The sequence below is a fragment of the Scophthalmus maximus genome, chromosome 13 (genome assembly GCF_022379125.1).
Source record: "Scophthalmus maximus strain ysfricsl-2021 chromosome 13, ASM2237912v1, whole genome shotgun sequence".
Classification (NCBI taxonomy): domain Eukaryota; kingdom Metazoa; phylum Chordata; class Actinopteri; order Pleuronectiformes; family Scophthalmidae; genus Scophthalmus; species Scophthalmus maximus.
In genome coordinates, this window is record NC_061527.1 from 16045624 (window position 1) to 16059389 (window position 13766).

Here is a 13766-nt window from a genome sequence, read left to right on the forward strand (position 1 = left end):
TCTGCACAACAGACACTATCTCCACAGCCGTCATCACATTCCCGAGATCACAGTAATAGTACAGTGTCTGGTTTGATCTGCTTTGTTCTGTCAGTTTTACAGAGGGCATGGATTAAATGACAGTCAGGTCAAATCATGGACCATGTTGCCCTCTTCTGTTTAAATAGTGTAACATAAAATATATGCGCAGCATAAAGCACTGTGATGCCTTTACATTAACAAGCTTTTGTATTGCTATCAGCTATATACTTTATGTGTAGGCATGTGCTATATACATTTTTTAAAATTAACCAGTATTTGAATTGTCAACATTGTAAATAATAATGATAATAATAATAAGTATCTTGTGTTGTGGGGAACATACATAGCTGTAATTTGGGTCTACATTTGTGAGATACATTCAGACAGGTGTATTGAAATAATTGAATCCTATACTTCCTTTATTTCCTATATCTTATATACTTCTATTCCTGTGCTCATTAAACAAATTATACCTATAGATGACCTATTCCATCAACCAGCATAGTGGCAAAGCCTGCTGTCCTTTTGAATTGTAGCCTACCACATTGTTTTATTGATGTTTCACATCTAAAGTAAAGCCAAAACAAAATACTCCATGTTATTACATGGTACTGCAATTCCTTCAATTGACTTTTGTTTCCATGAGGCTATTCTTTGCCACATATGAGGAGCTTTGGAAAATCTGGCCTGGATCACCGCTGGGAGTGTAAATGTGTCCCTTGTGTACTTAATAACATTACATTAGAAGCGTGACACAACATAGTATTTGTGTTTAAGGCATGGTGTGGCCCGTCATTACTTTGATGTGTACGTGTATTTAGTCAATCACTATTTTTTTTATTTCAATAGTGAACATACCTCAGACAAAGCATTAACTCCACATCTCATGGCTGGACGCAGAACCTGGAATGGATTTCTTTGCTCGGAGGGGATTTTCGGGGACCATGCGACCGGATCCACTTGACACCCCGTGCTTTACATACACGTTGAATTCTAACAGTTTTCAAGAAACACGTTCACAATATCTCAACACTATTAAACCGAAACACCATGGATCCCAAGACTCTTTGACGCGTTGTATCAGTAATACACAATGAGGCCTAATTTTGAAATGAGACCTGTCTCTTAGTGTTTTTAAAAAGTTGTAATGTAACTTTAAAAAAACACTGTTCCCGCCCATTTTGCATGCAGCGCTCCGGAGTCTGGCCAAGACCACGCTGTGAATGGTTGAGCACGCCTGTCCATCAAAGCAGCCCCTGCGTTTCATTGGTGAAAGACTAGCCGTCGTCCCTGACTCTCGCGGTACTGCTGCTCGAAGATGGCGGCCGAACTGGTGGAAGCGATGGTAAGTAGAGCCTGGCTACTTTTGGTTTGATGAAAGACGGATGTTAGTGTGTGGGCTCCAGTTCAGCCCGGTCGTGGGGAAGCCCGGGGCTTTGTGCGGACACGGTTAAGAGCGCGTATTCTTGTAAATGTGGCCGTTTACATTCACGACGAAACGAACTAGCCTGCGCTGCTAACTTAGCTAGCATGCTAGGTGGCGTTATCCAGGCAAATGCGTCGGTTCGGCTAGCATCACGCTGCCTCTGAAGGAAGACATCGAAATGAATGATGGGACCATACAAACATTCGGGGTTCGCTGCCAGCCATGTTAATATGTGGCGTTACGCGTCCTACGGTCGTGTTTGTCTGTAATAAGCCGGTTCGTTTGTGGAGCTGTGCACCTGTCAAAATGTCTCGTTGCCATGATTGAATGCCGACAGTCCAGTCTAAAGGGAAGCTAGCCAGTCGATAGCTGGAGCCACAGTGGCGATGCTCGAGTGAGGCTGAAGAAACTTCAGTGTTTCTGATTTTATGACTGCACATTTTGCGCAGCTTAATCAGAAGGCTAATGAACAGCCTTGTTATTGTTCAATCTTAATGTAGATATAGTACTGTCTGTTGAAGCATGTCAGACTGGTCCCTCTAATAACAACAACATAACCTTCGTTGTTAAGTTCCATCTCTACGTCGCCCCTAACCTCATCTAAACACCCTCATGAGACAGTTTGCTTTGTACTGTGTTGCCTGTCCTGAGATCACCGATTGCCATTGTTGTGTCAATGCTGTATGCAAGTTTGGTATGTCTAATCGAAATCATAACACTTGTTATGGTGAATAAATAAGACCTCTGTGACATTAAACCTTTGTAATCCATTGCACATTCAAAGAGCCAACATACTGTATGAATTTGTTATGGTTATTCTAACAATTAAAATTATAGGTGTCTATATAGTTTTATTCACATCTTCATTTGTGGTTCTTTGGGATTACCTTTGAAGATATCGCTTTAAATCTTAAAATAAACGCAGTCCAAAGATTTCATATCTTTTCTTCCTTCTCTTTTCAGAACTAAATTGTAGCTGGGCCTTTTTGTCTTTGCCTGTTTTTCCTCTGACTAAATGTCTGTGTGCCTTACATCATGTTCAAGGCACTCAGACATGAAGTGTTAATATTATTCAGTGAAACGCAGCGGTACAATCATACACTTAAATTGCTGTTGTAGATTCAGAGTTCTAAAAATTGTTTAATGGTACCAACATCTGTATAAGAACAGATTGATGAAAATGACTTGGCAAAAATGCAAGTGGTCAGAATGACGAGCGTAGTGACTTCATACTATAAGCCGGCAAATTATAAGGCCAGTTCACTCATATATGGCATCATTGTAGCACAAATACTTTCAGAAAAGCACCAACGACAAATACATTAGGAAAGAATAACATATTTAAGGTTTTGAGCTGTTCAGTCAGAAGTCATTGATGGTAAATGGCTTTGCATTTCAATCGAGTATCAATATACCTTGGATTGGGACATGGCATTCAAAATGAGTCTAATAGCATGTCATTTTATGAGAGTCACTCAAACGTTCGCTGGCTTCATACGTCAATGTGCCTCCCATTTACATCCCAAATTTTGTCTTTTACCCTCGTTAGAACATGGTCAAAAGTTTCCGGGTCTCAGACCTGCAAACGCTGCTGGCCTCAATGGGTCGCAGCAAAAGTGGGCTGAAGCAGGACCTGGTGGGGCGCGCGCTGAGGCTGGTGCAGACCGAATACAGCCCAGAGCTTCTGAAGAACGTCAGGCAGCTGTACGAGTCGCGCTTCCCCAAAACGACTGGCTGGCTTGCAGCACGGCGTCCAGAGGGCGTCCCCGTTGCCTACTCATCCCTCAGCTCCTCCCCCACAGCCACCTCTCAGGGCGCAGACTACCTCAATGGCATTTCCAAACCGATCCCTACACCTGCAGCAGAGGTCAAGCTGGTGCCACTGCCCTTCTACCAAACCTTGGAGACACTGTTGTCGCCAACAGAGCTAAGTCAGTGCAGACTATTTTATCTTTCTTGGTATTTGTATTTATACAATTGTTTTGGAGAAAAATGATTCAACTATATGCTACGTTTGAATTAACTTTGTAACCGTTTACAGTTGCCCAGAACAATGAGAAACTGCAGGACAGTCAATGCATATTTGAGTTAACACCCAACCAAGCAGACCAGATCAGAAATGCAAGGTACGAAAGTACAACATTTTCTACCAGATTTGCACTGCTCAGTTAACACTAGTTGGATTTTGATGATACATATAACTGATGCTCATTTGAATGTGTTGCCTTTCACTTTCTTAGTGAGCTTCGTCCAGGAATGAGATCAATCCAAGTGGTTCTTAGGTAAGTTCTCAGTAATTCTCTTTGAAACATGATAGATATTTCACAATCCTGTTGTTGGGAAATTTCCCCAAAAAGTAGGAAAGGAAAAATTGTTTTACCATGCTTGGAAAAACAGTATTTTAATTTCCACCCATAATTCAAGCAACTACTTGACAGAAACAGATGCAGTCGTGCTGATGGGCTGAGAGTTGGGTGTTCTTCTGATAGTAATCTTTCTCTCTTGTCACTCTCTGTTGCAGAATCTGTTACACAGACTCCATTGGTGTCCAGGAAGACCAGTATCCTCCCAATGTTGCTGTCAAAGTCAACCAGTCCTACTGTCATGTGCCAGTGAGTTGATTCTCTTATTTGACTCAAGCCAACTTCACACTGGTGTCTGTGGATTACAAACTTTTTTTTTATGTTATGTGCTGGTGGGAATCTTAAACCACAAGATATGTGTTTAATACATTGTGTTTGAGCTGTGTAGAAGAAACAAAAATGAGAACTTGATAGCTTTTGGATTTTGAATCTTATTATTGTTGACAGCCAAATTCAAGTCTTGGATGTTTCAACAAACTTTTGTTGGGCTTATAGTAAATACTATTTCTCTTTTCATTCATATTTGTTTATTAAACAGATTAGTCGATTAATCTAAACAATTCATTTTCCACAAAAAAAAAATCAATGTTACACCCAGATTCACGCAGGGAATGTGCACATTGTGTTGAGACTGGGCATGTCCGTTATTTGACTTGGAAGCAAGGATTGCTTGAAGCTCAGTGCTCTTCCTGCAGAACTGAGCTCCCCCATTTTACCTCTTTACAAAAGTAAAAAGACAAGAAGCTTTTTACGAAACGTGCGCATCTTTGGTTAAAATAGTGACTGTGCAATAACACAATCAAGAACCCAACAACTTTTAAATGTGCCTATCTCCTTCAGAGGGAATTCTGATGTGGTGTGATTTAAGAAAATTGCTGAAAAAATATTTAATCTGCAACAGTTTTGAATTAATTATATAATACTGGCATTTGTTTGTGTTTACAGGGCTATTATCCATCTAATAAGCCTGGTGTTGAACCCCGTCGTCCCTGTCGACCTGTCAACATCACTCCCTGGTTGCATCTCTCCACTGTCACAAACAGAGTCACCGTCACCTGGGGAAACTTTGGCAAGGTCAGTGTCTAATGCTGAATCTCAAATTTTGGCTAAACTCGGTGTCATGGTGACAACAATGCAAGAAGAGCTGGTAGATGTCAAGGCAGACTGAGACGCATAGTGTCTCACGCTGCCTTGCGTGGTACAACTCCTAAAGAAGACTCAAGGTCCAAGTGCTGAATTACTTCAGCTTCTTAACTGTTGCTCCCTCAATCCTGATCCTGTTAAGCAGCTGGAAGACCGAAGAATACACTCTCAACTCTGTTCACACTCTCCTCTTTCGAGCTTTTGTAAACCAATTAGGTTTAGAGCGATGTGGAGGTTTTAATTAAACATAATGTTAGTCGGTTAGAAAATAATCTTCAACTGTTTTGATGATTAAATAATTGTTTTGATTTGTTACAAAAATCTACCCTTGTACCATGTTATTATTTTCCAGTTCTCTCTTTTTTAAACTATTTTGTGGACAAAAAAGTTAAATGATAATAAAAATCAAAACATACATGATAGATTAGTTATGAAAATGATCCCTCCATTGAAGTTTCCGCAGCAATTTGACATAGAATTGCTTTCCGTTAAGAAAATAATCCCTGCATCGTGATATTTTTTAATGCTGCCAAAGGGATGTCTTCAAAGTACTAAATTAAAGAGTCTGAATACCAATGTAAATAAGAGATTGTTCCAATTAATTGACATGTTTTCTCCTTTTCTCATTTTAAGCTATTGATGCAAACTGAATCACAAAAATTGCCCCTTTTTGTGTGTAAAATGAAGTGTGAACGAAGTAAAGGGGTCCGAAAAATTCAAAGCTGCTTTTATGCCCTTTTTTTCAATTTGTTCCTGTTTTCAAAATGTTCACTACCTCTGTTTTTTCAGCGTTACTCAGTGGCAGTATATTTGGTGAGAGTCTTCACTGCAGCAGACCTCTTCAGCCAACTCAAACTCTGCTCTGTTGAGAGTGCAGAACGCTGTCGTGAACGCAGTAAGTTTGACTTCTATCATTTGTCTAATTTTCTGTTTCTTTTAGGTCTCAAACTTTTGATCAACGCTGTTTTGGTTGGACTGGATTGTGTATTTTAACATCATACATCACAACTTATTATCGAAGCAATGTGAGGTGTCATAATAGATTATCTATGATTCATCCACAGTCCAAGACAAACTACGTTTTGACCCAGAAAGTGAAATTGCGACCACAGGCCTTCGGGTTTCTCTCATCTGTCCAGTGAGTATACCTGACATTTTTAGCTGTGAAGTCTCCTAAATGTGTGTCTAACCCTATATTGTCTTTAACATGCTTTGTCCTGTCCCTCTCCCATTTCCCAGTTGGTGAAGATGCGGCTCGGCGTACCATGTCGAGTTTTAACCTGTGCACATCTTCAGTGTTTCGACGCAGTCTTCTTCCTGCAGATGAACGAGAAGAAGCCCACGTGGACCTGCCCTGTGTGTGACAAGCCCGCTCCCTTTGAGCTGCTCACAATTGATGGGTAAGGAGACAGAAACATGCGCTGACATGTTCCACCCTTGCAGCATCACCTTTTCAATAAATTCAGATATTTTCACTTTTGTGATTTTGACGACCCTGTGTTGAAGCCAGCCTGGGGAAAATAAATAAAGCTGCACAGATGTTGGGGCATTTCTAGGACTCTTGCTACAAGTTGAATCCTGCACCAACCTTCTGTGTTTTCGTTATAAAGCCTCTGAATGTTTTGCTTGCCATGAGACGGTCATTATCCATTTTGGTTGTGTATTTGTACACCAGCGATCAGGTTATATTTCGTAAGTGTAAATTGGCTTGTGTATTCACTCTTTGATCTACTTGTATTAACAACGCTATAATTTAGAAACCCATGCACAATTTTGTACCTCCTAGTTTTAAGTGATCTATTTTTTTATCAATCTAAAGCTGCCACATGTTTCTAGGAATGAGAAGTGTTTTATCACAATTTATCTTTTTTTGTCAGAGAATAGCACTTTTTTATGGAGTTGTGAAAAACACAGATCAGCATGTAGTTCATTTTTATCAACAGCTATTTGGGCGTGTATTTTCTTGCAAACTCTAATAAGCACTACCTTACTTTCACAATGACGGAAAGCATTGTGTTACATTTTGGCTTTAAGGTATGATTACTTTCCCTAAATCAAGCTCGTGTGAAAGTCCCTTATGTTAATGATCTCCAGGTTCACTGTCAATGGCCTATTTACTTAATGTTGTCAGGTTTATCTAGTGGTGTTTTGAGGCTGTGACAACAGGATTAATGCAATTTTTGGTTTATTTTAAGCCAAGCATTTGGCCATATGTTGTTTATTTCTTCATGGACTGTTACTTGAGATCTACTCAATGAAAATAATCAAGATTATAGAGAGCGATCAACATGTTTGAGTTACAAACATTGACCGTAAACTGCAGACTTTTACTATGATTTGCTGCTGCTGTTGAGTATTCTGTTCAGTTTCAGCTGTGAGGTCTGTTTTGAAAGCCCATTCTAATCAGCGGTGTGTATTTCAGGCTGCTATCTGAGATTCTGAAGCAGACAAGTGAGGACATCGAGGAGATTGAGTACTTAACCGACGGCTCCTGGCGACCCATCAGCGATGAGAAGGAGAGGGACAGGGAAAGAGAACGCAGCAACACACCAGAGTACCCTGTTGTTGATATATGTAAGTGTCGACCCCTGTAACCTTTGCTGAATTTTCTTTGCATTAGTTTGGCAGAGAAAACTCTTTGTAATCTTTTAATAGATAATAGATATATATTTTCAAACGGCTTCTCTGTCTGCAGGCATTCCTGAGGCGAACGGTCATTCACCAGCCCACAGCAGCACCAGCCTGACGGGCAAATCTGGGAGCGGTTCCGTGGGGGTGGCGGGAGTCACAGGAGGACCTGCCGTGGCACCGGGAGGAGGTGCAGTGGTAGATCTGACTCTTGACTCCTCCTCTGAGGAGGAAGGGGGCGGGGCAGGAGGCGACAGTGAAGACACAGAGGATAGCGCTGACAGTCCTGCCCCAAAGCGGGGCCGATATAACTACGACAAGGACCTGGTTACTGCCTACTGACCCCGCAGCTCTGTCCCCTCATAGACTGACACACAGAGAGACGGAGGCAGGGGGCTAAACAAAAAACTTGAGGACAGGAATACGGTAATCCACTAGATGCAACGACCCCAAAAAATCAGAGCCTTTTAGCAGCTCTGGTTTGTACCCATACAAGACAAACACACACTCAAACATGCACTGTTAATGAATCTTCAGTCTAGAGTGATTAGGATTCCTATTTGTACTGCACACCACTGGAAGCAACTAACTCTTTTTGGTCAACCATCACCTTGCAGTGAAAATCTGTACCGTCCTGCCTCTATTAAAGAAACTGACTGGATCGAGCACCCCACCCACCCACCACCACCACCCCCCCTCCTCCTCTCTCTCTCTCTCTCTTCAGACTATTTCCTCTCTGCCACCCCATCACTCTTTGTATTTGACTTGGAATTGCTGGCTCTTTTAGCCATGGGCGTTCAATGTTTGTGTGACACAGAAGATGTATGGTCACATTTTTTTGTGTTTATTTATTTATTTGATTTTTGTAATGCCTTGACCTCTGAAATAAACTCTATCATTAGTTAAACATTATACAGCAAATTATTTTCTCAGACATAAATCTCTAATATTGACTGATAGTGAGGGTCTTGCCTATGGACAGCAGGTGGCAGTGCAGCGCAATGGCGATGATGATAATTTTGAGTAGAGTAATTTCGGAGTGCTAGCTAACAGCATGACGAAATCCAATAACTATCACTCTACCAGAAACCCACATTAGCACAAAAAAACAACATGAAACGGGATCATTCGACAGAGGGAGCCTGGTAAATGTTTATTTGAAAATTATTGGAATCGGGTTTTAGCCAGTGCACATTCACTCTCAGTCAATATTGGAGATTTAAATTATCAACTTCTTGCTGTTCTTTTAAATGAAACTGTTCATTTTAGAGGTTTTAGGGTTGTTGTTTTTTTGTCATTACAAAAATCGAATAAACCCAAAAGAATGTGAACAAACATACATTTCTGATTTTTGTCACATTTGTGATGAACGGGGAAAGTTGAAAATCGAGGCTCCTCGTAGTTTTCGGTAAAGGGTCAAAAACAACTTGTGGAAAAGAGCATGAATAACCTGGGGGAGGATGAGGCAGAGGTATGTGGAGTGTGATGCAAATAGAAACCTCTTCTATTGTGTTATTTCTTTGTTCAGAGAATGAATTCAAAGCTTGAAAGGGTTTTATCAGGAATTTATCCTTTTAATTATGAAAGGGCAGAACACAATACTGGCCTCGATGTGTGATGCTTTCCATTTTTATTTTGTCCTTAGATAAGAGAACCTACCTCAGTCATAAAAACTTAGCAGACTGACCAGCGAGTAGCTGAGAAAGAAGCAGAGGACAGAAGAATTGATTGAGTCTTTCTGAAGCCAATTTTACACTGGAGATTTCTTTTTCCTACATTGTGTTGTTTTTTTTATTTTTTATTCCATTGTTTCATGCAGTTCTGGTTCCTCTGCAGCAACAAAATCTTTGTTGAAGGACAAGTTAGTTAGTGGATAACCAGGTTAACTGTAGGTGTCAGTGATGGGCTGATCTTTGCCACTGTGTAAAACAGCTCTTGCTGTAATAGCATTTATTGCGGTTCATTTATCAGCATTGCAAAAAGGGGGGGGGGGGGCGGCGGTAACTCATCAGAATGACTGTACAGCAGCTGACCCACAGCAGATGCAGTTTAACAATTCACTGACAGGAAATGGTAACGAGATTTTGGTGCCTATTTGTTTTTGTGAAGAGGTTAAGATTGGAGCCTGTTTTTTCTTTTTTTAAAGATGAGCTGCGCAGGCCATCAGATGAAACGCCAGTGTGAGAGGTGTTTTATTTTGTTTCCCATTGGACGTTTCCAGGTAGAAATGGAAAAGAGGCACAGAAAATAAATCTGAAGTAACTTGGTTTAGAAGTTCTGTCTTCCCCCCCCCCCCCCCCCCCCCATATTTGGCATCTTTTGCTACAAGTATCATATTTATTTTATTGCTTCACGTTATCTTAACAGTTATTTGTAATAAATGGACATAATATTCAGCTGTCGCTCTGAACGGAAGGGAGCTGCTGTTGCTCTGTTGAGCCGAAAGGTTGGGGCTCTGCCGTTTTCTTTTCCTGTGGATTAATCCGACCCGGGTCAAAAAAGCATTCAGAGTATTTTTGCTGCGGCGGGTTCAACATATCTGACACAAACAACACGTAATGAAGTGTCAATAAGTGCGACCCCACCGAGCTCAAAGTCATTGATTGAATTACAAAATGTCCTGTCTGGAACAAGTGGAGCTGCTTCAACCATCACTCCCCCTCGGCCTCTTTTAAGTGTAGATAAGGTCATATCTGTTTGCTGGAGTAGAATTGGAATTTAATTGCTCTGCACCGTAGGCTTGCAGCTAATATTCCTCTGCACCTGCACTAGTGTTGTCAGTATGTGGATGCCTCTCCTCAGATACATGGGCTGCATGTGTAGGCATTGGCTTCGTCTGCAAGAAGGTCGTCAGCATTTGCTTGAAGAGAAATTGTGTTGCTGTGTTGATAGAGCTATTTGCACTTTGATCTGATACGCCATCCCAAGTTTATGACTTAATTATGTTAATGCCATCATGTAGTGAGTATTAATGAAAGGTAGATGAGCAGATCTCCTCAACCACCCCATGCATGGGAATCAGAAAAATGTGAAACTAGAAAAAGGCCAGTCGAACTCCACTGTTAAACCTAGGAGGGGTTGGATCAGCATACAATTCGATTTTCTTTTGCATTGCTCCTATGCACAGAGAAATTATATTTACACATTGATCGGGGGCCCCACTGTTGGTAAGCGCATCGTTGTTGATTTGAAAAAGAATTTGGTCGAGTCAAATCCGGTCTTCCATTTCTCTACTCATTTTGACACAACTGAAGTATCTTACAAAACTAATGTACTGATGAAAATTTTTTGGTAATCACACAAAATTGATTGATGGCACTTTGCCTGTACTACAGTCTGTCCCTGAAAAGGATATTCTTAATAAGGCGCTTTGAAGCAAAAACGATGTAAAGAACTCTAATACCTGCCTTTAACGAGGCAATTTGTATTTGTAAGTAACTGCTATACATATTAAAATGACATTGTTCATTTGTTGCTAGGTATAGAAGGTTATTATTTGAGCGGATCTCCTAAACTTGTCTTTGCCCTGTGGTTGAAAGGGGGAGAGGCGGTGTAGGTTGCTCCTGTGGATCTGAGCCAGATGCAGGTTGTTTGGGAGCTGGAGAGAATGGAGGGTCTGGTCTTTTTGTAGTGGCAACTCTTCTTCTTACAATAATGCATAAGGTAGCATGGGCAGAGGCTTACAATCCATGATGTAAATGTTTTGTTTGTTGTGTTTTTTTTTTTATATGTTCATATTAAAAGACAATAAAATGAAATAATATTTTATTAAGCCTTGAATCGCCTCCAGTTGTTCCGATGGGCAAACAGACCAGAAGCTGTTTAAGGGCAGCAGCGACTGAAGCTGATGCCACAGAGGACTGTGAGGACTGGTTAGGAGGTGTGGATTGTTATGTCCTGTACCAAATGCTCAGATCTGGGGTCACATTTGATGCCTGTTGACGATAAAACTGTAAAATTTGAAAATGATCGTATTCTAACAGCTGTTATTGACGTGTGGAATTAATTAAAATCGGTTCTTAAAAACGTGTCTGCTATTGTTTTTACTACTTCTTACTGAATCCACTGCGTTTTGTGATGGCAAAATGTTTGGTTTCTCTCCTGAAATCTCAGGAAATAAAAATACTTTTCTTTTGTATTTTGACAGAAATAAGTGAAAAACTTTAATTGATGCAAAGAAACAATACTTCTGGGGGGTAGCATTACATTTTGAGATATTTTTGCTGTCAGACAGTCAGTCTGGGTTGACTTTATGATGTCTGTCCGAGGCTGCATGTTTAAGCCTGTTCGTTAAAATATCAGGGGAAATAGTTCAACCTTTTCCAAAGTGACAAAAATACTGAAACTCTTTTTTGTAACCTGTTAAAAAGGCTGATGTGAGAGCAGTGGGGAAGGGAGGGAGAAGTGCTGAATGAGTTCAGTCACATACATCTCAAATTACAGTTGCTTTAGAACCTTTTCAGACACGTAAAATTGCTTCTTTTTGTTCACCATCAATCTACATTCAATAGTCCATGATGAAAAAGTGACAATGCGTTGGGTTTTTTGTAAATTAAATTCAAAACTGAAATATTTTGTTTTCTAAACCCTTTGCTATGGCAACATTTCCACCTGTGGCAAGGTGAAATAACTGGACGTATTTAAGAAAAGACACGGACCTGTGCACATAAGGTCGCACAATTCACACTGCATGTCAAGACAAAAACCAAGCCAGGTTAAAGGAACTTTCTGTTGACCAGCACGACACAACTGCGGCATGGCATAGATCAGGACAAGGGTCGATGGTAGGTGAGAGAACCTGCCGGAAGGACGCCCATCTCAGCAGCACTCCCATCAAGCAGCTGTTTAGGGTCAAGTGGTTAGACAGAGGTCAAATGACAGCAGCCCACTTGGAGTTTGCCAACTCAAGAGAGCACGAGGAACAGGGTTCCCTGGTGCGATGAGATGAAAACTGATCTCCAAACTCTATGGCTGGCACTGCTCATCACCTGGCTACCATCCGTCCAGTGAAGCACAATGGTGGTCGCTGCATCATCATCATCATCATCATCATCTCAGCAGCAGCAACAGGGAAACTGGTCAGAATTGATGGAAGGAAGAATGCAGACAAATAAAGAGAGGTCCTTGAAGAAACCCTTGTGACCTGAGGCTGGAGTGATGGTTCAACTTTCAGGACAACTATGACCACACAGCCAGGACAAAGACTAAAACCGCAGCTGCTTCTACAAAGTAGAATCTGCTTAAATACTGGATACTATGTAAATGAGAGCTCAGTCTTTGATTTTTAATAAATCTTTAAAAGTCATGTTTTCAGCTGGTTAGTAGGTTCAGAGTGATTGAGGCCAAAATTACACTTTTATCCATTAATTGTTGAAAGGAAATTCAGTCAGATGACTGCTCTGATTTATAAACAACAGAAGATGATAAATTAGATTAATTATGTATTCATGACATGGGCTATTTTGTTCTCCCAACACTACGGGGAGTTGGTACTGAAGATTATGACTTTGGTCTTTTCTCAATGTCTGCAAAAAAAAGAAGCCCTTACTGTGCTCTCTGCTAAGAGTTTCAAAACTGTTGCATCAGCAACTGACGCAAGATGTGTCTGTTATGTAATACATGTAGGTTTGTGGCCAAGGTCAGATTGCTCAAGTTTATCTGAATACGCTTTGATGGTAATGTGAGTTGAAGTAAGCGCGACACAGTTTCAGGAGTTCATATATGAGAGATTCAGGGAGAGACGTTTCAGCTACTACACAATAGAGCGGCATGGTGCTGATTTGATTGAGGAAAACCCCTTGTTTTTTCACTTTGGTAATGGGAGCATGGAAGTAGAAAGAAAGTACTCGTGAATAAATCTTCCTATCCTTTATTCAGATTTACAGACAATAGAAGTACAGGGATTTCTATAACACGTGATGAGGAGTTCTGTCTGATGTTACAGTATCAGATGTCGCCTTTATTCATAATTCATTAAAACATCTCCTGCATAGACCTGGCCAGGGTGGCAGCACAGAAAAATATTTGTCTAAATAAGGATTAATACATATCGGCAAAATATGGGTATGTCACATGAAATAATTCCACTAAGTCCTAACAAATTACAAAGCCTGTACACAGAAGCTTTGCATTCTGTGGTTGTGTCTTCTAAGTGCAAGAATTTCCCACATGTTTTATATAAGACA

The 13766-nt window shown here is 40.7% G+C and overlaps 1 protein-coding gene across 1 annotated transcript; it reads left to right on the forward strand.

The window, feature by feature from the left end:
* The first annotated feature begins 940 nt into the window (after positions 1-940).
* On the forward strand, positions 941-11611 carry pias4a (protein inhibitor of activated STAT, 4a). Its single transcript, XM_035647832.2, has 11 exons — positions 941-1366; positions 2997-3378; positions 3489-3573; positions 3688-3729; positions 3969-4059; positions 4756-4884; positions 5743-5848; positions 6018-6091; positions 6193-6353; positions 7376-7527; positions 7649-11611. Exons 1-11 carry the CDS (start codon positions 1340-1342, stop codon positions 7921-7923), a joined length of 1524 nt encoding a protein of 507 aa, XP_035503725.1. The 5' UTR covers positions 941-1339; the 3' UTR covers positions 7924-11611.
* The last annotated feature ends 2155 nt before the right edge of the window (positions 11612-13766 follow it).

Excerpts from the sequence above, each read along its gene's own strand:
- pias4a (XM_035647832.2), top strand. The coding sequence starts at position 1,340 with ATGGCGGCCGAACTGGTGGAAGCGATG. Across the intron at positions 4,060-4,755 it reads AGTCCTACTGTCATGTGCCA|GGCTATTATCCATCTAATAA; the intron begins GTGAGTTGATTC and ends TTGTGTTTACAG. Across the intron at positions 6,354-7,375 it reads GAGCTGCTCACAATTGATGG|GCTGCTATCTGAGATTCTGA; the intron begins GTAAGGAGACAG and ends TGTGTATTTCAG.